Source organism: Xiphophorus hellerii, chromosome 8, assembly GCF_003331165.1.
Source record: "Xiphophorus hellerii strain 12219 chromosome 8, Xiphophorus_hellerii-4.1, whole genome shotgun sequence".
In the NCBI taxonomy this organism is placed as follows: domain Eukaryota; kingdom Metazoa; phylum Chordata; class Actinopteri; order Cyprinodontiformes; family Poeciliidae; genus Xiphophorus; species Xiphophorus hellerii.
In genome coordinates, this window is record NC_045679.1 from 22,320,856 (window position 1) to 22,346,196 (window position 25,341).

Here is a 25,341-nt window from a genome sequence, read left to right on the forward strand (position 1 = left end):
AACAATAATTGGTTTTACATTTCCTGATGTGCCAGCATCTATAATATTAAAGGCATGCAACATTTTTAGAGTTGAGGTCACGGATTTTATTGTGTTTCTATTACTTATCGGCCTACAAAAAGTAACTGAAGACATCAAATTAATACAGCAGAGCTCGACAGCGGTTTGTCTGATTGCACATTGAGCATGTTTGTCGTTTGGGTGCAGCGAGTTACAAAAACACATGATTCAGACGGTCTTTCAGGTGGTGGATCAGACCCCTTGAATAATATTATGATAATTCAAGTCCACATTCTAACATTTAAGATTCTAGCTCAAGTGTAATCAAGAGGTTTGTGTTTGAAATGTATCAGTGATCATTGTCAGCAGCTGATTTTGTCCCACAACTTTGACTGGAGGTGTCATGACTCGTGTTGTACGACCACTGGGTGGCACTGCAGTGAAAATGTGTGCCTTGTCCTCAGAGTCTTCACAGAATTAAAAGGCACGCTCCCTGCATAAACTGTCATGAGGCACAGCAGACAAATCTGATTGGTCCTTCCCTCTACGGAGACGGGAAGTGCATCTTTCCGAGTGGCTATTAACAATCTCTAATCTTTGACCCAGTCAATAGAAAGATATTAATTAAAGTAACAACAACAAAAATCTGTCACAGGGTGAGCTTGCCGAGTTAGATGTACGTCATAGCACCTTTGGCATTCGGTTCCAGATTGACCTCAATGTAGGACGTTGGGACGTATCCTTCTTCATCCTGGTTCCTCCGAACCCGCGTCCAGCCGTCTCCTTTGTCTTCTTCTATGACGTACAGAAGTTCGCCCTCGGCCACGGCGATGGTGCCTTCGTTATGACCTGCGCAAGGAGAGAAACAAAGTGGACGTCAGTTCCTTTAAGCCTGAGGAAAACGGCAAACTGTTTAGTTGAAAAGGCGGCCGAAAACATTAATAAACTAATCAACACAAAACGGCTCTCTGTGCATGAGATAGAGGACAACAAAACTGGCAGCAGTTTGCAATGGAATGGCATAACATCCACCAGTTCAGTTATGCAAGAGCTTCTGATTTATCTAGCATTAACATCGTGTTCCTTAAGAGTGTTTAAATAAAACTTTTAGTGATGAGACGAAGATTGAACTTTTTGGTGTCAATTCTAAGCGGTACAGTATAACAGTATATGTGGAGAAAACGAGGCACTGCTCGTCACCTGCCCAATACAATCCCAACAGTGAAACATGGTGGTGGCAGCATCATGCTATGGGGGTGTTTTTCAGCTGGAGAGATAGGACGACTGGTTGCAATTGAAGGAAAGATGAATGCAGTCAAAAACAGAGATATCCTGGTAGAAAACCTCTCCAGAGTGCTGAGGACCTCAGATTGGGCAGAAGGTTCACTTCCCAATGACATTTCTCATTAATGAAAATCTGAAAAGTGTGGGAACATACTGTAGGTCTGGACTTTGACTGGACCATTTTGCCATTTTAAATCTTCAACCCCACTTCACGTTTTCTGCAACTTTTAATAGGAAAAGCAATTCCCAAAACCTTCTTGGTCACCTCTCCAATTAATAATTAATTGATAGAATGCTCACATTTCAAACTTCATTTTCTAATCAGTTGAGTTATAAAGGAAATGATTTTATTTAGCGTTATCACAATCAAAGGAGGGTGAAAGCAAATGAAAGCCGCACTTTTTAAGATTTATTTATAATGCACTTTTATGCTTATGTCTAATTTTCCTCGTAATTTGTGGTGGTCTACCACATAAAAGTCCTATAAATACATGTGCATTGCGGAGAGGTTTGAAAGTTAGTAAGAACAGCTTAGCTAACAGCATTTCAGGCTTTTATGGAACTAAAACAGACAGAATTGTTCCAAATTGACTTCAATGTCTTTGAAAATAGATATTTATGGAGAAAGTTAAGCTTTAGTAACTTTATGTTATACCCATAAAACCGCAAAAAAGGCAATTTACTGCTGAAACGCTGGACTTGAATAAGAGAACACAATGAGACTTTGCACCAAGGCATGAAGGGTTAGAATTGGTTGCCACACACAAATGCAGGACATTTGAAACATAAAATAAAGGTAACCAATAATATGAACAGCAAAAAGTTTCTTTTTGATCTTATGTCAGCAGTCTATAATACAGACCAACTACAAGTAGATGCATCATTTTTTTCAGATGACTTAAGCTTCTTTTTCACTCTTAGGAAGAATTTAAGATTTGTCGTGAAAGGAAGCCAATAAAATTTCACCTTTACCAAGTGAGATTTTTGTACCAAACAACTCAGGACGGTTTGAAAAAGAGGAAGAGAAAAGTGTCTGTACTTTTTTTTCACATCCCTCCTCCACACATTTCCACAGAAATATCACACCCTCCGCCTCCTCGGTCGAAGGAATCGTGTTTGTCCACATCCTTCAAACTTAGATCATTTCCACAAATGGCAGGCCTTTCCCAGCATCTAGCCAATACCGGTCATGTGTGTGTATCCCCAAACTATATCTCATACTTCACGGCGGCGTGTTACCTTCGAAAGGGTACAACGCTTTGCAGGTGCCGATGGTGGCCAGCGGCTCGTCGTCGTCGTCGAATTCCTCGTCGTCCGGCATGGTGGTGGGGATGGGATTGGGGTTGGGGGTGGGGTTGGGGTTGATGTTGGCTTTGACCTGAGTTTCTGTATTCTGCTCCTCTGTGTAGCTGCCATCCGGGCTGCTCAGGGGCCAACACACACATTAAACATACAGTGAAAACATTTGCAGTTTCCTACCACACACAAAAAAGAGCTTCATCTGATTTTTGTAGGGCACAGAACTCATGTTTGTCTGAATATGCCATACCTCTCTCTGTCTTGTGCACAGTTGTTGCTCACTGCTACGCTGCTCTGAGTCTCGTAAAGTCCGCTTCTACGGTGCGAGTCGCTCTTCGAAGGCATCCTCTCCTCTACTTCCGCTAACCACCCCTGAAAAACAGATGTATTGACTCAAGGGCGCTATCCAGAAATTTTACACAAGTAAGAGTAGCGATACTTCATAAAAATATTATGTAGGTAAAAGCAGCAAGTACAGCGGAGTAAAACTACTTCTAAAAGTACAAGTTATTCAAGCAAATGTAACTGAATAAACTAGTCACTACCCAACTCTGCTAAATGTATAAAAGTTTCTGTTGGCGCAATGACAAGAGGTTGAAACAGTTATGCATACTCCTGCAAGGCAGTATGGTGATTTAAAATAACGAGCTCCCTTTTTAAATAAAGCTGTTGCCGACCGCTCAGTCTGCATCCACATCTTGTCCTAATATGGACAGGGTTAGCATTTGGACCAAAACCAGCTTTAGCGCCTCATTTTTTTACTGCTCTGAATGTACAAACATCCCTGCTCCACCAACATTAACACTGAAGAGAGCTGAGAGCTGCATCTGGCTCTGGACTAACCTCAAACTTCTGCACTTCAGACTGCAGCTTCTCGATGTTCTGGCCTATTTCCGTCAGCCGGGGGTCGACGCTGGCCGGGTCGCCCATCTGGGGGTTCTTTATGTACACGTCTTTCATTTTGGTCAGTGCATCCCTGGGAAGGAGGAAGCAAATTTAAGTCATTGTCGCACGGGTAAAAGACTCAAAATTCAAATGTTTTTCTTTTTAAAAAAAAATTAAAAACAAAAACCTCTGGTCCATCTCTTTGTGAATATCTTTATTGAGGTCATCAATCTTGCCCTGCAGCTTCTTCCTCCTTTGCTCTGGTGGCAGATGACTGAAATCCTCTGGTCCAGATCCCTAAAAGACAAGAAGAAGAAGGAAAAAAAGGGGGACAAAAAGATAAGGGGACATAAAATCTCGTAAGAAATTTTTCGTAAGAAATACGACAAATTGACAGCCTGCTATTTGTGAGCTGCTGTTTCCAGAGTGACCTTGTCTAGACGGATGCAGTGTGTCCATTTACCAAACCCCAGAAAAGGCAACGCTTTTAAGTTCTGGTCCAGTTACACGTCTCGGTAAAAGGAGATACTGCAGCCGCTCTTTAACACATTGAGAACTAAAGATTAAATGTTTGCCTGTGAAAAGGCTTTTGAGGCCGTTCACCTGTTCAGTCGCCACTTCTAATCTACCACTCTCTGAGAATGTTCCGGAAGTGTGAGTTGGCTATTGGGTTTCAAACTGTGTGATTGCTCTCTGACGGGACCGAATGCTCCTGATGTGGAGGTTAAGGGAGTGTAGAAGGTTTTATGATGTTTTCCAGTCTGAATTATTATTTTATTTTATTTTATTTTTTTTGCTGCAGAATGAGTCACAGTGGAGAACATTCTGTCAAACTATCCTGGATAGATTCATTTTGATCCATATATGAAGCTAATAAAACATTTAAAAATTAAAATGATATAAATGCTGGGAAATTTTTTTTATAATGGCATGTTCTCTGCTTTAGATCACTTAACTTTTCATAAATTAAAAGACCTCGTTTTTTTAAAAACAACTTATATTTTTTGATAACTATTAATTTCAGAAAATTCGTCATAATTTTTTAAAGAACCAAATTTCTATCTGTTTTAAAAAAATAAAAACAAACTTGCAGAAAAGAATACTTATGTCGAATGTTGAAATTTATGAAAAATGAAAGAAAGCACAGTTTCCAACTTGATGAAAAACTAGATTTAAAATAAATATCACCAGTATTTGTAGTGTCATTCTGTCATGGAAAATCAATTTATTACTTTAAAAACAAATAAAATCAGCATTTGTTATTAAATCTATATTTTGCAACATTAATTTCATGAATTGATTCTGTATAAATTCAAGCTAAAGTTAAGAGCCATTGTGGAAGACCCAATGAGCCACTTGGGGCCCATGGAGCCACAGGTTGAAGACTAGTGGCTTAGACCAGGCAGACTAAGGGGAAGAGAAGATAAAGATGCAGGTGGATCAAACAATTTAACATCGTCTACAGAGGAATAGCTAAAGTTCTGTCCATCCATCCATCCATCCATCTTCTTCCGCTTATCCGAGGTCGGGTCGCGGGGGTAGCAGCTTCAGAAGGGAGGCCCAGACTTCCCTCTCCCCAGCCACTTCTTCTAGCTCCTCCGGGGGAATCCCGAGGCGTTCCCAGGCCAGCCGAGAGACATAGTCCCTCCAGCGTGTCCTGGGTCTTCCCCGGGGCCTCCTCCCGGTGGGACGTGCCCGGAACACCTCACCAGGGAGGCGTCTAGGAGGCATCCTGACCAGATGCCCGAGCCACCTCAACTGGCTCCTCTCGATGTGAAGGAGCAGCGGCTCTACTCTGAGTCCCTCCCGGATGACTGAGCTTCTCACCCTATCTCTAAGGGAGAGCCCAGCCACCCTACGGAGAAAACCCATTTCGGCCGCTTGTATCCGCGATCTCGTTCTTTCGGTCATGACCCAAAGCTCATGACCATAGATGAGGGTGGGAACGTAGATCGACCGGTAAATCGAGAGCTTCGCTTTTTGGCTCAGCTCTCTCTTCACCACGACGGACCGGTACAGCGCCCGCTTGACAGCAGACGCTGCGCCAATCCGCCTGTCGATCTCCCGCTCCCTTCTTCCCCCATTCGTGAACAAGATCCCGAGATACTTAAACTCCTCCACTTGGGGCAGGACACCCCCCCTGACCCGGAGAAGGCACTCTACCCTTTTCCGGCTCAAGACCATGGCCTCGGATTTGGAGGCACTGATCCTCATCCCGGCCGCGTCACACTCGGCTGCGAACCGCTCCAGCGAGAGCTGCAGATCACGATCTGATGAAGCCAAAAGGACCACATCGTCTGCAAAAAGCAGAGATGAGATCCTAAGGCCACCAAATCGGATCCCCTCAACACCTTGGCTGCGCCTAGAAATTCTGTCCATGAAAGTGATGAACAGAATCGGTGACAAAGGGCAGCCCTGGCGGAGTCCAACTCTCACCGGAAACGAGCCCGACTTACTGCCGGCAATGCGGACCAGACTCTGACACCGGTCATACAGGGACCTGACAGCCCGTATCAAAGGGCCCGGTACCCCATACTCCCGGAGAACCCCCCACAGGGCTCCCCGAGGGACACGGTCGAACGCCTTCTCCAGGTCCACAAAACACATGTAGACTGGTTGGGCGAACTCCCATGCACCCTCCAGGACCCTGCCGAGGGTGTAGAGCTGGTCCAGCGTTCCACGACCAGGACGAAAACCACACTGCTCTTCCTGAATCCGAGGTTCGACTATCCGACGGACCCTCCTCTCCAGGACCCCTGAATAGACCTTGCCAGGGAGGCTTAAGAGTGTGACCCCTCTATAATTGGAGCACACCCTCCGGTCCCCCTTTTTGAACAGGGGGACCACCACCCCAGTCTGCCAATCCAGGGGAACTGCCCCCGATGTCCATGCGACATTGCAGAGTCGCGTCAACCAACACAACCCTACAACATCCAGAGCCTTAAGAGCTAAAGTTCTGTTTCTCTGTAAAATGTTATATAAAACAAGACTCAGAAGTGTCCTATAAGCAAAGGTGGGTTGCACAAGTGCTAAATAGTTCTGTCACTGTTGATTCCGTGTGGACTGAAGAGGTGAAGGCTTGTGGTGGGTCTCTCTGAGGCAGCTGGAGCTACACACCGTAGCTAGATCAATACAGGAACCTTACCCTTCCTCCCCGTATCACCATGCAACACTTAACCCGGCATGCAACATAACAAACATCCGTCAGTCATCATGCAGGGACGCCATGCGTCTTCATGAATTAGAGCTCACAAATCTTAAGGATGAAAATGCTAAGATGTGGTTTAACTCTATGTGCTAATTCTAAAGAGAGATATTTGGTGATTTTACATTTTCTTTGGACTGAATCTGTTGATTTGATCATTTTGCATGAAATCAAACAACCCAAAGCATTCACAGAAACTGGATTCCCTTTTGAAGTCAGCCTAAAGGAAGAGGTAACATTTTTTGGGGAAATACATTTTCTTTTCAATAGTCTTGTTCAAAACACTCACAACTCCCCAGTGTCATTTTTAGCATTCAGGTGTCCTGAATTTGAATGGATGCCTGTATGCCCATAATTGCTAATGGAACAATTATGGGACTTGTCCCATTAACAAAATTGGGGAAGTCATTACATTAAAATGATAGTTGTGACATCGGGTGTAGTTCAAGTTTGCATAACCATTGATTGCTTCCACTTCTTGTCATGTTACAACTGCGTGAGAGACCCACACAAAGTATTTCATCACTGAGAAGCGATGCTCAAATATTTATACTAATAAAAATCTGAAAAGTGTGGTTTGTCTGTTACCCCTTAGTCAAAAGTTTGTGGAATCACTCTCGGGTTTTACCATTTTATTAGTTTTTGTGGGCATAACTCGACCACTTTAGTCCATCTAGAAAATAGCAGCATTACTGTCTTGTGAAATATTCCGGAATATCGGATTTACGTCTGGCCTTCAACTAGGTCTATTTAATATAAAAATGCTATTGTAGCAACTAGGTAACCCTCCGCCTCAGTTTAAGGTCTTTTGCGGCCTTGAATCGGGTTTTTCTTTCGGGTTTGCAATAAATTTAGTTCCATAAATTCCGACTAGCTTCCCTGTATCTGTGCTTCTTGTCTGGAGTGACTTGTCAAATGGGAAGCATTGTCCCGAAGACGTTAAAAGTGAAATGAAAAAGTATTTCCCAAAACTGTTTTATTAAGCCAAGAAAGTAGCATCTCATTCACAGAAATATTATAATTAAGTTGATTTTCTTCATAAGCATGCCCACCATTCTTGTGTTAGAAACGAAATACTACAAAAGTACCGGCATGCAGTGTGAGAACATGAGACGACACCTTCTAATTTCAGTCGGATTAGTACTTGTTACGGAGATCTAGCGATTTGCTCCAGACAGTGAGGATTACAGGGGCAGACTAACGGGTAAAAACACAGAGTAAATGTGATCACCTCAATGAGACTCCGGACGTGGGAATTGAGTGTGATCTGCACCACAGACACACGTTTCAGGAGAGACAGGACGAGAACACAACCACAACGTAAACAAAACAAAAAAGCACAAAAACGATAAAAAAAATAAAAAATAGCACACAGATGACATAAATTTCAGGTTCACGGTTATGTGCAAATTAATTTCACAATTTACTCGTATTCAAAGCAAAAACAAAAGGAGCACAACAAAACGTAAATTATTAAATTGTTACAGGGCCGGGGAGGTGACATGCGTGCTTCGTTCATGCCTCTAACGGGACGTGCAGTTATACGGTCATGCTTACCAGCTTGAGAGAAAGCTTCATGGGAAGGGACAGGAGAGAGAAAAAAAATGGCGACAGCAGGAAGGGAGAAAGAGACAACAGATAAACGTCAGCACCAAGTGAAACATCACAGCCATTTGTTCTCCCAAAACAAACAAGCAAAAAAAAAACACTTTACCTTCATGTCATAATAATGCTGTATTGTGCCAGACTGCACCACACGAGGGAAAGAGAGCACTGAACGATTTGACTTTACTAAAAACACACTTGTGACATAAATAAGCCCTTTCAGAAATGATTCCACTTATAAAGCCTGTCCTCTCTTTTCCAAAGTGATGAAGTTTAACATTGATGTATTAATGGAACATGAGAGGTACAACAGCAGGGGGGGAACCTCACCTACAGCATAAAGCATGCACAGTGAGATCAATTTAAAGTGATGACAGATGAATGCAAACGCAGAGACGAGAAGTAAACAGAGGTGAAGGGATTCGTGTTTTTTTTTTTCTTTTACTTGTCTGTCACGACAGACTGTTGATGTAGTGACACAGAGGGGACGGCAGAGGGCGCCAAAAAGCCAGTGTTCACATTAGCAGGTCTGCGTGTTGACATGGAGGCAGAAAATGAACACAGACAGGCTGGAGAGACTTGGTCAAATTCACAGTTGTTGGGAAGAAAAATTAAATTACACATGAGAATAATTATGAACTGAAATTAACAGAAAAAAAAGAGAAAGGGTTTGACTCAAAGTTGTTTTGCTTTAATATGTATATATGATTGACTGAGTGATCTTTGGAGCAGGTACTGTTGGGGTTTTGCGGGGTAACATTGGCTGGTAGAGCTGGAGCAGATGACTTGTAATCCTGTTACAGGTTCATGTACTGATGAGGTCCACTCTCATTAGTCCTCTAATCAAGTCATCCAGCTGGAATGGCTTGTTATGATCCTCACTGCAAAGCCCTGGAAGACTCGCCTCTACCTTCACACGCATCAACTGCTCTCACATACTCCAAGAGATTTCTGGATGTCGTTAAATCTACGTTGTGTATGTCATATTTACAGTTTTAAAACGCCTGCGGTTCTGGTGAAATGTTTCAATGTCGTCACCATCGGCATGAATATATTATTTTAAGGCCTTTAAAGGCGCATTTGAATTGCAAATGAAAAGATTCAGACACAGACTACATTTAAAACATTTGCATGCTCAGATTCAAATTTGTTAAGTCAAAATTGTACATGACAGGGTTTACTCTAGGGTTTATTTTCAATCATAGTGGTGGGCTGATTGGGGGAATAGGTGATTAATATTAAAATCAGGGAGCCTTCACAGTACATCAGAAACATTACGCATGATGGCCAAACTATATTAATTAACTATGTTACTGTCGTTGAAATGTAACACACATTACATTTAAATTCCTGATTTAAGCTGCAATTTATGCCCATGATGCACATGAAACTTTTCAACGGCAATTGCTGCAACAGTATGTGCAACCAGATAAATTATGACCTCATTGGAAATGCAAAAGGCAAGTTGTTGACAGGCATTTTAAAATTTGGATGGATTACATGGATAAAAAGTGAAATTTAGCTTTCAGAGTGCATCTGTCTTGATTCCCGTGTTCAGTGACAACCTATTACATCCTTAAGCTTTACCGTAACTGATTATATAATAAGTGTTGCTAATATTAGCAATCAATGTGCAACCTAGCATAAATTTTAATTTTTATGTTAAACTCCAGACAGACACATATATACAAGTGTATCATGGCTTTTGCAGACAGACAGCATCGCTGTAATATGGGACACCGGCACACAGAAAGCCCTGGAGGGGTGAATTCTTGGCACTGCGTGCTGAACCCAGATCCAAAGTGTGACTAACACCTCGTCCAAACATGCGTCTCCACCGGACGTTTATTTAGCACACAGTTGGTGAATCCTGAGCGGGATGGTGGTAGCCACACATCCCCACATCCACAATCTCCGCACATCCTCAGGTGCTTGCGACACTTTGTGAATTGACCCCTTTTTACAGATACGGAGCAGGGGGGAAGCCCCCCGAGACAGCTGCAGGACACTTCAACACCCCAAGCTGATAACATGTGATGAGGGATGAGATCACCATCTTCTCCGATCATTCGTCTCGATCCCGACACGTGACACAGCCATGTGATGAACACGGAGCCAGATGCAGACACTAGCCTCCTTTGTGAGGTGGTTTTGCCTCATTAATTGGGACCAACGGTCTCCTCACATCACTTAAGAAAAAGAAAAAAAGAGGCTACTGCCTGCTTTTCGTGTGGCCTTACTAATCACACACACGCTCGCTCTCGATACTCATTCGCTCTCTCTGCAAGCATGTATAAACGTGGTGGGATACTCACTGTCTCCTAACGTAAAACTCAAAACACGCACACTTACAATATATTGCCTTGCTTCGAAAGCATATGTGGGTTGACCCAGAGTCCTCTTCATGAGCTCTTTGTGATAAATGAGCGAGCGTGGGGACTGCTGCTGTAGTGGCAGTCAGAGAGAGTAAAGCTTAAAGTCAGGAAAACAAGACCTTAATGACTGCTTGCCTTATGAGATGGTTCCTAAAGCACAAACCTGCTCTTTCTACTTCCGTAACAACAAACATGCAGTGACAACGGATGGATTAGATAGCTTAATATGCAGCACACAGAAGACTCTCCTGCAGGGGGTGCACATCTTTCCACTGTGCACAACTAGCACACCTCCACAGGCGCTTTAATCTCCAGTGTGACACTGTGTTCTCCTTGCAGGAAGCGGGTAGAGAAGCCAAATCGTTCCTATTGACTTTCATATAAACACTGAATAACACTAGAATTGGGGGTTGAAGCTAGATCTGTCTTTGATAAATTTCTCCACACAGGTTTCTTTATGAAAAAGATGTTTCTAATGGCATTGAAGGCAAGAAAAATAATATTTCTTATTTCATATAAACACTTAAATAAATGCGACATGTACAAGGCAGCAGCCCACAAAAGTGATGAATGGATTGACAAATGGCAACTGGCATCAGTGCTTCACAAAGGTTTTGCATGGATCTACACTGTCCCATCACACGGCTTATATGAAAAGCTATTATATTCATAAAATCGTATTAGAAACAAATTGTGCTTCACAGGGCTACATTTTGTTATTCCTAAATGAAATAATTAACAAAGACCTTGCTGAACTACCCTTCTAACAAGAAACATCAAGAGAAACATCCAGCACCTTATAAAAGTATTTATACTTCTATAACTTTATTCCTCAATTTTGTCACCTTATACCACATACCTGATTTTGTTTTACATTCAATTTTATGGGAAAATTACAAAAAGTATATTTGTGGTTTGTTAGAACAAAACTGCGATTTTCAAAACAGAGAAAACAAGTTTTGATTTAGTGGCATAGCTTAGATTTCTGCTGGCATATCTTACTGCTAAACTAAGTAGCAGCATATTACGGACTCAACTGGAAATTGTTATTCTTGCATTTGTTTCTTCAAATTGGAAAACTGACTCATTATTCACCTGCATACACAAAGCATGTAGCACAGTGAACTGCTAGTTTTCTCACGACACTCCACTATTTATCCTGCTCCACTGGCTTCGCAGTGTCCAGACTACACTTTAAGGTTAAATTATGGTTTGACAATATATTGAACTTGTCATTAATTTAACTACATAGATATAATAATTATATATACTGATATTATAATGTTTAACAAAAGTTTTTCAATATTGTGATTTTCTAATATCGTGGAACCCCCACTCAACATATGTACTAGTTGTAAAAAACGAAAAGTGGTTTAGATCAAAGTATAAGAATATGCAAGAATGGCCCAGTCACAGTCTATAACTAAATTCGCAATTTAAGATTCAAGACTTGACAAATTGAGGGTCATGGATGCTCTTTATTCCTTTTGATTGAGCTGTTTTGTGGCGAGCTTGGCAAAACCTTCACTCTTTATATGTACAAGCTCATAGACACAGATGTCTCTAAATTTAGCATACTGAACGTACTGTATATTTATATGAAAGGAACTAAACATACAAAAGCAAGTCCCCATTTACTTCCATGTCACAATAACACACTAATTTGTTTTTGTAGATCATAGCAGATCTCACTGAAATAAGCAGTAAACTTTGGGTGTAAGGTGATGACATTTGAAGAAGTTGGAGTATGAACACTTTTGCAGGATGCTGCAGCTAATTCTAAGTTAAGCTTGGAACAAGTAGTGTGCTCGTAGCTGTAGCTATAAAGAAATGTTAGCACAGATTCTGCCACTGAAATTTGTAAGGTGTCCTTCAAGAGTTAGTTTACACCTTTCCTTAATAGCTAATTTTCTCCCAAACAGAAGATCTTTAAGTTACAAAAAAAAGTCTAAATTCAACATGTAGCTACATATTGAACCTTGCCACTAGACGAGAAAATCTGAAAAACGTATTTCCTTTAACCACTCCTAGCATCCCCAGGAACCTTCAGCCTTCTACTTCGATCACTTAGAGGTCCGAAAACAATGCCTGCAATTTATCTCTGATCTTTTTCTTTTAAAATCTCTCTTCTTGAAACTTGTTGCAGCACTTCCGCTTTCGGAAGAACGTGCGCTTCCTGCTACATGCGCCCAGTGTCAGAAAAACTACACACTTCCCTCTTCTCTGCGCTCCCTACCGTCATTTCCTCCTCAGTGATATTCACAAACCGGCCTGTTGCCCCACGTTTGTTCTTTTCCAGGTCATGTTTGCATTTAGGTTTTTACTGTGGGTACACGCTGTCCTTTAAAGTCACGAACACATGCAAAGGAAAAAAAAAAAGACAATTGTTTGCCCGGAAGGAACATTAAAAACGACAACCTTGTTCCTGAGATCAGGGAGAGCTGGATATGGGAGGGAGTGGTCGCATGACAGGAAAGTATGCTCTGACCTTCCCCAGTGACCGTCACCCAGTATCTCCACTGCAGCTCCAGCTAGGACTGTAGAACAGGAACTGGTGGCGACATAAACCAGGACACCGGGTTGGTGCTGATAAAAACCACCCACCTAACAGCCTTTCCAAACCCCCTCTCCTGGCCCTTTTCCATCACTCCACTCTTATCATAAACTCACGTTCTTTGTTTTCTGTCTTTCATATCGCGTGCATCAAAGCAAAACTAAAACAATCTGTCTCCAACGTAGACTGCAGAGTGAGTAGCACAGAGGAGGTGGGGGGGAACCACTTCTGTCTCCATGCTACTGCCAGGAACGGCTCAGGCGTTTTGCATCTTTCTGTCAGAGGAGAAGGAGGGGCAGCGGAAAGGTGAGAGGGTCTGTCGCTGTGAGAGCAGTTAATATGAAATGTGAAGGGGACAAGATGAAGAGACTGTCGGTGAGTCAGATGAGTAACGGGGACTCGTAACTATGCACCACAGAAGCACGCAAGTGAAGCTGAGCACTGCATGAGAGAAGCTACTTACTCGATCTAAGTTCTTGTCAGATAGTTTCAAAAGTTGTTTTCAAATTATACATATTCAGCTTGCATTGTTTTCAAACTGGCATAATAAAGCTTGGGAAACATATTCAAACCCTTGTAATTTTCCACACATGAAAGAAATTTCATGTTATAACTGTTATAACTGAAGGTAGGGCTTAACTGTGAAACAGATGGTGCAAAATGTTTTGTTATAAGTGAAATAATCCAGTGGAACTAGTACTTTCGAAAATCAATATTAAGGAATTAATTACTTGAAACAAGTTCCTATATCTTGCTGAAAAGATGCATGTAAGTTTGTTTTTTGCTAAGATAATTACAATAGAAACTAGACCAAAAATAAGGTAATTGGTAAGAATTTGTGTTTTTGCAGTTTACTAAGTAGTTGATTTCTGATTTGACTTAATTTTATTTAGGGGTATTAGTATAAAGGAGGCTGAATACAAATTAAAAGCAGATTTCAAGTTCGTGGAATTTTTTTTTTTGAAATTTTAGGAACATTTTACTTCAGAAGCATCCATAACTTTTGTTTTTTTTAGTTAATTACGATAAACAAGCAAACAAAAAAAAAGCTGTAACGCAACAAAATGGGAGAAAGTTCAGCGGGTTTGAAAAAGGTTTGCATTGCTTCGCTCATGCAGTGCAGCAGGTGCAGAGCTCAGGTACAGGTGTGGACACACAACCACTCATATAAACACATGCACAAAGCTCGCTGGACACACACTTACCCCTCGCCTCAGGCTCCGGAGGCAGTGCATTTTGGGTTTGGAGGCCATGAAGTCGTTGAGGCGATGGGAGAGGGGCTCCTTGTGCTGCTTGGGAGACTGGGGGTCGTTGGGAACAGCAGAGGGTGAGGGCAGGGATGAGGCTGGGGGGGCAGGTGGGGGCTGACGGGGGGACGTTAACAGGGACATAAGCTACCAGTGTGAGAGGGAGCCGTTTCGAAAAGGAGAAGGAAGAAAAACATGGAAGAAGAAGAAGAAGAAGAAGGGGACGAGAATCCAACGAAAAACAGACAAAGGAGGAAAAGGAGGGAACACAAAACGAAATAAATAAGCCTCCTACAAATATTAAAAAATAAACGCACAACAACAAAAAAAGCCAAACAGAATGTAAAAGACAACCAAAGGAATGCCAAACCCAGTGTATGAGTGCTTATGTTGTGGGAACAAATTAACAGTTAAAACATAGAAAACCAAAAAAAGACAAACTGTTAAAAAGAACAAAACGATCAGCGTGAGTTCAGGGTGCAAAGCAAGCAGCTGCGACAAAGCAAAGAATTTGAATCAAAGCGCATGCCGGAATCCATTTTAGAGATCCTTTCTCTGCTTTTTTTTTTTCTTCTTCTATCAAGAAGGAGTAAATTACTACATCCCAGAGGAAATTCATCACTGAATTCATCAGGTCATCAGGAGACAGAGCTAATTGCCTTTTTCCATCCTCAAACCTCAGAACAACTGGTTCAGATGTGAGACGATGAAGCAGTGACAAGGCTCTAGACACGATAATGCACATGCAAAGACAGATTACGCAGAAAGACTGCTTTTGTTTCTTTACAATTAGAAGAAATTACAGCTCTTTTTGTGTGTCTGTTATGCCTGCATGCAGATATTTGTTGTGTTTAAATTAGAGATGCACCAAGAAATTGGTTTGTGATCAGAAAAGACTGATTTCTAGCTTGACTCGACCTATCAAACTCCAAAAGTCTACATTTTTTTGGTCGGTGAACGCGCCGTTGCTAAGAGCTAATAGGCTAAAAGAAAAAATCCCGTTACTGAGTGAAGAACAACCGGTGAATTTTCAGCATTATCGAGATTGTAACAAGCTATTTAATGAAAAAATATTTTTTTAAATGAAAGTTGTGCTGACCATTCACTTTTGATAAAGCAGGACTTTCAGCAAATTACAGGAAGACTGGTTGGTCTTTTCAGATTTCGATCACTCCATTTATGATACTGGATACTAGATTTAGAAATTATGGAATTAAGGTAACAAAGAACATTGTCTAAGAAATGTACAAAGTTTAGAGATACTGATGCTGACCACAAATATTTTGGTAAATGCAACTGTTCATTACTTTTTCAGGCCAATGGTGAGAAATCACCTCTGTTTCTATAAACAGTCAGTGCCTCCAAAATTTTATGATTATTTGTGCTTTTTTTTTTGCAATCAAAATGTGATTTTGCGATGCTACTTTAGAAATATTTGCAATTATTTTTTTCCTCATTAATCCCCAAACATTACTATTTTTTAGAACACTTGAATAGCTTGATATCAGGAGACTTTGCCCTAATGTATGACAGCAAATGTCACTTTTGTTTCTTGCCAAGTCTATAAAGAACTAAGTTGAGATCAAGTAAGACTGAGGACTCAGTGGTAGAAGTAAGAAATACTGTCACCTGCAGGAGGGAGTTAGCAGGTTTCTTTTGTTTTGTATTTACTGTTTGTACTTTTTGTGTTTATTGATACATTTGTTGTAGCTAGGTCATTTTAACCTTGTTTTTGTACAACCTTTGTTTCTAGCAAGAGAAATTATTCATTGTCCAGGGACGACAGATGAAAAATAGCATTTTGGTCAATTCTGGTACATTTACAGAAATGTTAATTAATGTTTTAGTGCAATGTTCCCCCAGGATAAATTACATTTCCAAATTAGTACCAATGTTTTTGATCATTTTTGCACAAAATTTTCAAATAGTTACGTATCTGTTGCTGTTACATGAATTTCCACGATTGTGCAGTCGTGAAAAACTGGAGGGACTGAATAGTTAATGACCACTTACTTATAGCTAGCTGGATGGCTAGAAAAAAATAAGAATCATATCTAAATTCTTCATAAGCAGGTCAAAGCTTTACAAAAACCAGACATTGCCCACAAAAACTCAGACTGGTGCATCTCTAGTTTAAATGTCTTTCCATAAGGTTACATGGAGTAGATTACACTAGTGCCTGCTATGATTTTTTTGGCCAAACACACTCACACACATACACTCAATTACTCAATTACCTTCTTGGCTACTTTAATATTAACAGTGCTACCAGCCCATTAGACAGCCAAAGGTCAGATTTAGAGTTCATAAGCCATAACCAGAGGAAAACTTCATGAAACTGATGACCAGTGGAAACGAAAAGGGTAAAAAGGAGAGTGTTACTTAAGATTGGACAGCGGGTTATCATCTGCCAGTTGAGTCCGCCCATTAAGCAAAGATAGAAATCCATTAGTGTGTGTTATATTTAAAAAAAAGGTTGGCCCCAACATCGGTGAGGGTGATTGAGTGGGAGGAGGAGACGGGTGGCAAATAATAACAACCAAAAATGGCAATAGTAACAAAGAACTAGAAAAGAAAATTCATGAGCTTAACATAGTGAACAAATATCGAAGAGCACTAAAGAAAAAAATGCAAGAAAATGATGCACTGCAATTAGTGTAGAAAGTCTAACTTATACTAATTAATTTTCAGGTAATGACAAAAAAATCTGAGCTGCCTCCAGCTTTTTGTTCCACAGTATGCTCCAAAAAGAGCAGGCTGCCCTCCCGGAGAGAACAATGCATCGAAACGAGTGAGGCTTTTGAGTGCAGCTCCGTGCGTTACCTTGTTCTTGTTCTTAATGAAAGGCCACAGTTTGGGCTTGCTCTTGCCGGCAGGCTTCTCTTTGCTCTCTTTGGAGTTGGACAGGCTGTTCTCGGACACCGTCCTCTTCATGGCCTGACCGTAGTCTTCAAACTCCACGTCGCTCGGGGGCTCAAAGCCAGACTTGAAGGACTCCACCACCTGCTGAGAATCCTAGAGGGAGAAAGCGGCCGCACTGGTCAGTGCAAAATGTTTTTATTTATTTTTATCTTCAGAAATATTCAGACGTCGCCATAATAACTACATTTTAAATCAAATATGAGCATACTCATTGCATTTTCTCCCACTGTCTTTTGTTAAGTCAAGCTAAACTTTAATGAGAGACTATTTTGGATACTTGCCATGCTTCCTTGGAAATCAGATGTTTGCATACATTTCCTGACTATTTGGTAGAATTATAAATTGCATGGCTTAGGTCAAATGTTTGTGGTTTCCTTCCTGAAACATCTCACAGTAGTTTGCTTGACGTCTGGCCCATTCCTCCTGACAGAACTAGCATAACTGAGTCAGGTTTGTGGGCGACTTTGACACACACACACACACACATTTTCATTAGTTAAACCCTATTTTTTGATAATATTGTTGGTCTTAAGCCACTTAGTAGCTAATTTGGCATTATTTTTAGGATTGTTGTCCATTTGGAAGACCTATTTTGCCAAAGCATCCACTTCCTAGCTGATGTCTATGGATGCTGCTTCAATATTTCCATATATTGTTCTTTCTTCGTGAAGCCATCTAGAAATTGTTCTCAGTGGACTTGTGGAGATCCACAGTTTTCTTTCTGTCTTGTCAGATTTGTTTTGATGCTTTTTCCATGATGTCAGATGAAGCGGTGTGTCTGAAGTGCTATTTTACACTAAACAAACAGGCATGTTTGTGTAAAATGTTGTGAATTAAACTTGCAAAGTCATAACATCACCATCTGGACTTTCCCAAATTTGTATAGCATAGTAACCAAAGTAGATTTAAACCTCTAAATTTAAAGGAAGTAAAGACATCTCTTAAAGATTCTAACTCAAAAATATCTGAATTAAATTGTATTTTTCTTGCTTAAAAAAACACACACGTACTGAAAAGGTTTTGGTGTTGTTTGTAAAAAAAATTTTAAAAAAAAGAAAGACCTCCTGGAACACCATCACTGGGAACCACAAACACAGGAAGAAGCTTGTGAATCAGTTGCAACAGACAATGAACTGTTGGAGCTGATAAGACAGTCTGCCTGGAGTTCAACGGGATCAAGGTTTGAAAATCTGCTATCTCCTTATACAGTATGACAGAAGAATAAGACCAGAGTGGAGGAGGAACAGACGAGGAAGCATGTGATATGTCATCCTCAGCCGTTGTTTACTTTAGCAGAACAGTTTCAGGCTGGAGTCGTCTCCCTGGAGCGTACTCACGATGGGATCTCTGGGAACAGTCACCTTTGTTTCCGTCATACACCAAGCAACTAGTATATGACATCCTAATTTATGGCACAATTATTATTTTTTTCAATATCCAAGTTCTAGAGACCACGAATTAGTGACAGATCTTCAGCTAACAAATGTGCTTTGGCCTCAAAGAGATATTAGAGCTGCGACACTTTCCGACAAGACGTGGTGACCAGAAGACAACGATGGCCTTGAATTTGACGCAGAGCAGATTTTACAAACTCAGCTGTAACATAACATCCATCAACTTCAGGCTCTGTTAAAAAGTTCTTAAATCTAAAATAAAATGTTAAATATGTCCCTATAAAAGTGCCATCTACTGCGGCTCGATACTGACTACTCTGTTCATAGAATCCAGCTTTCAAAAGATCCAAAGAGAGTGACTTCTAGAAATAAAGTTGCATTTTGCTGCCTTTGAATACATCTATCACCATATCTCTTTGAATATAATTCTAATTAAATACTTTGGCAAAAACAGCAACCACCGCATCTGATTCGGCTTCCAAAATAATCTAGATATTTTGGAGCAGATCTGTTCCATAACTAGAATTATTTCAAAAGCCGATCAAAAATTATGTGAAGGTTTCTTAGTCTTAGCTTTGTAGCATTTAGTTTCATAAGACATCAATCCCTCCTCTAAACAACTAATGTGAATTTAGGGCTTTGTTAAAAATTCCAAATCTAAAAGCCAAACCCAAGATAATCCTTCTGACATCATAAAGTCCTTTTTTTCAGTTCTTGGAAAGCTCTCCCCCTAAAGGCACAGAGGATGTTCCCACAACTCTTCTGCTACGATGTGAATCTCTCTTAATCACAAGTTCAGTGAACTTTTTCTGCATAATAACAAGTGACCGTTTAGCTGAGACCACTGAGTATAATTTTTAACATAGAGAATCAGGCAAGTTTTACATATGCACTGCAAAAACACAAGTCTTTTTGGCCTATTTTCTAGTGCAAATGTCTCAGAACACATGAAATAAAACAAAACTAACTTACAAGTAACTTTTCAGCAAAAAAATAGGAGTTTGTTTTAAGTCAATAATTCCTTAATATTTATGAAAAGTTACTTGTAAGTTAGTTTTGCCTTATTTCAAGTGTACCAAGATATTTTCACTAGAAACTGGACCAAAAATACGTTGAAAGGTTTTGTGCACAATCTATTTAAGTTGTTAGTTTTCTTTTAATAAAAACAAGAGTGTTTGTGTTTGCTCACCCACAAAAACCCCTTGAAAAGTCCCTAGTTACCTTGTAATTCATATTTTATTTCATTCTAAAACACCACCCACAGTCCCATTCCACTTGCACACTTCTTGTTTTAGTGCTACCCTAACAGACAGTGTGTGGGTTGTAACCGGCAGCCTGGTTGAGCGAGTAATATGTCCCACATGGGGGCGTCTGTGTGCACAGACAGATAACACCGTATACTCACAGTCTTGGGCTCGATGGACTCGGCGGCTGTAGTCATGCCGTCTAAACACTTCCCCACGATGGGCAGCACTTGGCGGTCCACCTCTGCGAACGTCTTCATGCACGCTCCTACTCTCTCGATCCTTTTCTCCTCCATGTCTTGAAGTTTCTGCAATTCAATGCAGGTGTGAGGTGACTTGCGCTTGCACACGGATGCGCGTTTATGCAGCCATCATGTCGTATTTACCTGAAATATGTTGGGAATTATTGTGTGGTAATGATCGTTCTGCTCCTGGTTGAACTTTTGCAGGTAGGACGAGTAATCGCCCTTGCTGTCAGAAGCCATCTGGTGCCTCATTTGAGCTTGCTGTCGTGCCTGCAGGATGGAAAAGAAAACATTACACACAGACGTGAATAGTGTGAATATCTCTTTGCTAAACCTGTGTGTTGACATGGATGTGTGGGTTAAACACAAACCAAATTTTAAAAAAACAAACTACATTTCTATTTGTGAGGCTGGGTCACTGACAAACACATAAACAGGAAGCAAATGGACCCACAGAGACAGGTGGAAATCCATGTCAGGAAGAGGCAACGGCCTTAATCGTATGTAGGCCAGAACAAAAAAAATATATATATATATATATATATATATATATATATATATATATATATATATATAAAGAAAAGATGGCAGAATTGGAGGATTTGGATTGATTTGACTGCCTGCCCTATTTGGCCATGATGTTGATTATTTTAGGCTAGTATACAGTAAGGGAAGCAGGCAGACAGTCAGAAACTCAGCAGGAGCAGGTTATTACTGACCAATAGCGAGCAGATGGAGATGAGATAATCTCTGCTAGACTGTGTGTGTGTGTGTGTGTACATGCTGCTAAGTACTCATATCTGTTTCCTCTTTCCGTCAGCTCTGGAGCCCATCCACACATAAATAGTAGCTGGTAGTCCATAGGAAGAGTTACCTTAGGAGCCTGTGATTATGACTAAGCTTGTCACAATAAGTAATTAATCGCATGATTAATTGAAGTTAGTTTGATAGTTTACATCTGATAATGAATATTTTGTTATGGCTTCGATTTCAAGTTGTCTTTATCTCCATTTTATTTATTGTTTTTGGTTGTGGTGTCTTATTTTTGGATAGCTAAAATATACTCCAGTTCCAGTGTGAAGTGATCTTCACAAAATTAAAGTTTATTTGTCTCTCAGAGGGAAAACTTGCTTAACTATACAATGCAATACATGACTTGAAAATGGTCTCAAACCAACAATATTATCGTTTATCACAATAATTACTGGGACAATTTATCGTCCATTAAAATTTGTTAATGTGACCGGTATTTGGTCTGTTAAATACTTGCATATATTTATGAAAAAAGGCTAGAAAGGCAAAAAAAGAAAAAATGCGCAAGACAGCTGCGGATACAGACATCAGAGATTAATCTTTTCCAGATATCTATGAGGAAAACTAGACATAAAAAACTGAAAGGAAAGTTTTTTTTAGTAATTATTAAATAATTTGTTTTACTTATTTAGTTTGAAGCTTAGCTTAGTTTCAGACACTTTGTGAAATACAATTTAAGACACTCAAGAGAAAACCTAAGTTAATTCATTTAAACATTTAACATTTCAACTTTGTCGATAAGCAGGGTCATTTTTCATACAGCAGGAGGTTAAAGTTACAGTTACATCCACTTTAGAGGGATATGAATACCTAATTTAATTTCTTGGCCCACCCTTCTACCACGTTGTGCTGTATATGCTTCAGTTTTCTTTGTGTGTGCCTTTGTAAATGAACATAAAAGCATTAAAAACAGGAGGGTAGCATATAACACTTAAGAGGAAAAGTAGAATCACAGATAAGTGAAATCTACAGAATAGAATATGTGATTTAAAAAAAAAACTGGGTACGGTTGCTAACTGTATATGCATGTGAAGCTGAGCTGATGTAGGTGCATGCAAACAGTGTAGATTGTGCTTAGCAACGATATTGTCATCACGGTAACAAGGCAGGTAGCATAACTCTGAAACCGGCTGCTGTGCTGCAGCCGCATCACATCCTGTTGTCACGTTCCGGAAATGGCTCGCTTTGCTCTCGTCTGTGTGCAAGTAATGGTTGAAGCCTCCATCCATCCCAACAGTGTTACCTTACACTACTGATTCGCCAAGACTTTATTCTGCTTTGCACATATAAAAGGCTTGCACGGACACAAAGTTCAGCAGAGGACGGCGTTCAAAGCCACTGACAGGACAGGACAGACCTGGCTCAAGCTGTGTAGGCCACAAAGTCGAGACAGTGTGTTTGTGTATTCGCCACAAACAGAAGTTCTCCGCGCGCCGGACCTACCTTGTTCAAGCCTCGCTTCAAGGCGTGGCATAGAATAAATACACAAACACAAACAGAAGGGTCGTTAGCCGTCTCCAGCTTAAACAAGGTGTTGCCATAGATGCGCATCCTGAATCACAAAGCTTGCCATCACTTTAAAGGGGAAGTTGACATGCAGTCATAGCAACCGCTCACAGTAAATACTGGCTTTATTAAACACAGATATGGACTTTTGGGGACTTTTACTCATATGTAATAAGGAGTATAACATGCTTCTTTTTTTTTTTTTAGTTAATAATTTGGGGTACTGTGTAAGAGTGTGAGAGGGCCAGAGTTGGTGATTGGGGGCGTTCCTGACAGACATTCAACAATCTATTAAATTGTCTGCGGTAGAAAAGCAAACCCCAAATCGAGATATTTGCTTTCCAGAGGTTGGAAGAAAACAGCAAGAGCCTCTTTCTCCAGCTCTGAACAAAACCTCAAAAACCTCAACTCAACAAACAGCAGCTCTTTTGCACAGAAGAAACCACATCGGATTTCAGGAAAAAAAAAAGAAGCTACTTCTGGAACATTAACCATCCATCTGTTTCCTGAACCTGCTATATCCTGTCAATTACCACAGGAACTATATATGTGTGTAAAGTTACACACATTTTCTAAAGACAAAAGATTTTGCAAGAAACCTAAAGTTTATCAATTCCATACTGGATTTAAATTGTACTTGCAGTACGACACAAAAATATTCATGCCCCTTGACATGGTTTTGCAGGTTTTACCAACTCAAATTAAGGCTTTTAAAGACCTAAGCGGCAAATTAAATGTAAGACCAGTACAAATACGCTAAAGAAAATCACACTTTTTATTTGTATTGCCAGCCTCTTTTGACGCATGTAGCATCTAACAGGTTGACAACAGAAGTCGGTGGCAAAGACGAACACTGGCCAGCCAGATTTACTTTGGCCTGCTTTGTTTATTAATGTTCTTTATTACTTCCTTCCCATTTGGCAGTTTTTTCCTGTTTGTTGGTCTACCTTATCAAATCCTAGCACATTAAATTGAGGGTTGGGGTTGTTACATGAAAAATTGTGGAAACAGTTCAAAAACGCTACAAATATTTTCCCAAAATTAAGCAAAGGATGAAATTTTTACATATTCAGCTGCATAATATTGTTTCCCTCTTTGTCTCCTTGAAACAAATAGCTGTTCTTTTAACCACAGATGTGCTCAAACACAAACTTTGTGGCTAACATCCAAACCCAAACTAGTAGCACATTTTGACATGCATTCCCTCCAATTACTAGTACTCTGTCAGCTCTCTAAAAAATGAAAAATATGTCTTTCAAAAAACAACAACACAAGATGATCTGTTCTTCATCAGTGTTAATAACAGTTAAGCTACTTGGCTTTCAGACTGTGCAGATTGTGGGAGTGACATCAATATTGTTTTGCATGGATGCAAAACAATGTCAGGATTTCTTTTGGGTTGGGCCGAACAGCACTGAGAAATGTAGCGCATAATATAGGTGTCAGGTTAGGGTGATAAATGGTAATTAAATGAAATGAAAATTAAAAACATTTAACTGCAATTTTCTTGGAATCCAAAACTACCAGGGACAGATAAGGCCAGCTTCTTGATGTGCTTTGCTGCATCTCTCCAGAAGAGTTCAGACTTCCCCAGCGTGTCCTGAGTGCAGAAAGCCTCTTTCTTCCCAACTATATTTGCATAATAATCACGTCTGAACCGTGTCAGCTCGGAGCCTGAGCCCTGTCTCAGCAGCTGATGGAAGCAGCAGGAGCACGCGCCGCTGACCCATGATGCCTTGCGGGCGTGGGAGCTGAGTGGGTTACGGGCAGAGATTCTTGAGGGCTCTTTTAATTGGTCATGACAACAGGAAATGACATCAGCTACAAACCCACGGGGGCCAAAAGGAAGGGATGGATCTGTGAGAACTGGATAGTGACGTTTCATAATATATCTGATACCATCGAACAGCACGTCGATTCAGTGCGACGAAAAAGCAAGTGCACAGGAGGAATCGACAATTTACCTTGCAACACACACACACACACACAAGTGTGGCATTAACACAGTTTTCTTTGTGACTAGGGCTCATGCAGCGCTGCAGAGTGTTTGGCTGCTTCTCTGCAATGATAATGAGCGCTGAGTTGTGCTACCAGCTTTGTTCGGCAGCAAATCTCTGTGCCGCTGAGACAATGCCAGCTTTGACACAGCATCCCTGGCATCAAATACACAGTCACTCAATCTTTTCGTTTTTGTCTTTCAGGCATGGTGGTATGACAAATTAGGGTTGGGAGGTCAAAATTGGCCACAAAAAAAAAAAAAATGAAGGGATCAGAGGGACCCAGCTTGACTTGATGACACATACCTTTTCCACATCAGCTTTAGTCACGTTAATGTCAGCATCCATCTTCTCAAAGTATTGCTGTGCTCTGTCTGCCTCTTTGCAGTCCCTCTCAAACCTTCTTTTACACTGAAATGAAAAGAAATTAAATTGAATCATCGTTAACACATGCTATATTAATACGAGGTGACCTTTACATGGGTATACAACGGGCGTCATAACTTCTACGCGTACGTCATGCATGTTTTATGTACTGCATTGTGCGCCGCGAAGGCTAACGTCCGCAGGCTGAAGAATAAACAAATATTCATGGCGGTCATTTGTGGAGAGAAAAAAAAACACAAGCATTCATCCAACCCTCTGACCGAACAGTCACTGTTTGTAGGGCCAGTGTGCACTCTGAACTGTGCCTCTCCGCCAAACACACAATGGTATCATTGAGCGCAGAGACAAGTTTGAGGAGGGCAAGGCAAGTTATGCATTT

At 40.7% G+C, this 25,341-nt stretch overlaps 1 protein-coding gene across 31 annotated transcripts in view; it reads right to left on the reverse strand.

The window, feature by feature from the left end:
- fnbp1b (formin binding protein 1b) overlaps nucleotides 1-25,341 on the reverse strand; it is a 67,082-nt gene that overhangs the window by 4,029 nt on the left and 37,712 nt on the right. For 4 of the 31 annotated variants that reach the window (XM_032568922.1, XM_032568915.1, XM_032568923.1 and 1 more), the window contains exons 6-19: nucleotides 24,882-24,986; nucleotides 22,516-22,530; nucleotides 20,401-20,529; nucleotides 20,176-20,322; nucleotides 17,278-17,469; nucleotides 14,413-14,601; nucleotides 10,631-10,723; nucleotides 8,231-8,245; nucleotides 7,905-7,940; nucleotides 3,656-3,765; nucleotides 3,427-3,559; nucleotides 2,834-2,955; nucleotides 2,524-2,717; nucleotides 72-849 (exon numbers count right to left, since the gene is read on the reverse strand). In XM_032568922.1, the coding sequence (XP_032424813.1) occupies nucleotides 671-849; nucleotides 2,524-2,717; nucleotides 2,834-2,955; nucleotides 3,427-3,559; nucleotides 3,656-3,765; nucleotides 7,905-7,940; nucleotides 8,231-8,245; nucleotides 10,631-10,723; nucleotides 14,413-14,601; nucleotides 17,278-17,469; nucleotides 20,176-20,322; nucleotides 20,401-20,529; nucleotides 22,516-22,530; nucleotides 24,882-24,986 (1,659 nt within the window). In that variant the 3' untranslated portion in view covers nucleotides 72-670. Of the gene's footprint in view, nucleotides 1-71; nucleotides 850-2,523; nucleotides 2,718-2,833; nucleotides 2,956-3,426; nucleotides 3,560-3,655; nucleotides 3,766-7,904; nucleotides 7,941-8,230; nucleotides 8,246-10,630; nucleotides 10,724-14,412; nucleotides 14,602-17,277; nucleotides 17,470-20,175; nucleotides 20,323-20,400; nucleotides 20,530-22,515; nucleotides 22,531-24,881; nucleotides 24,987-25,341 lie in introns of those variants that run through there. The other 27 variants (XM_032568918.1, XM_032568916.1, XM_032568919.1 and 24 more) reach the window with 25 other exon arrangements.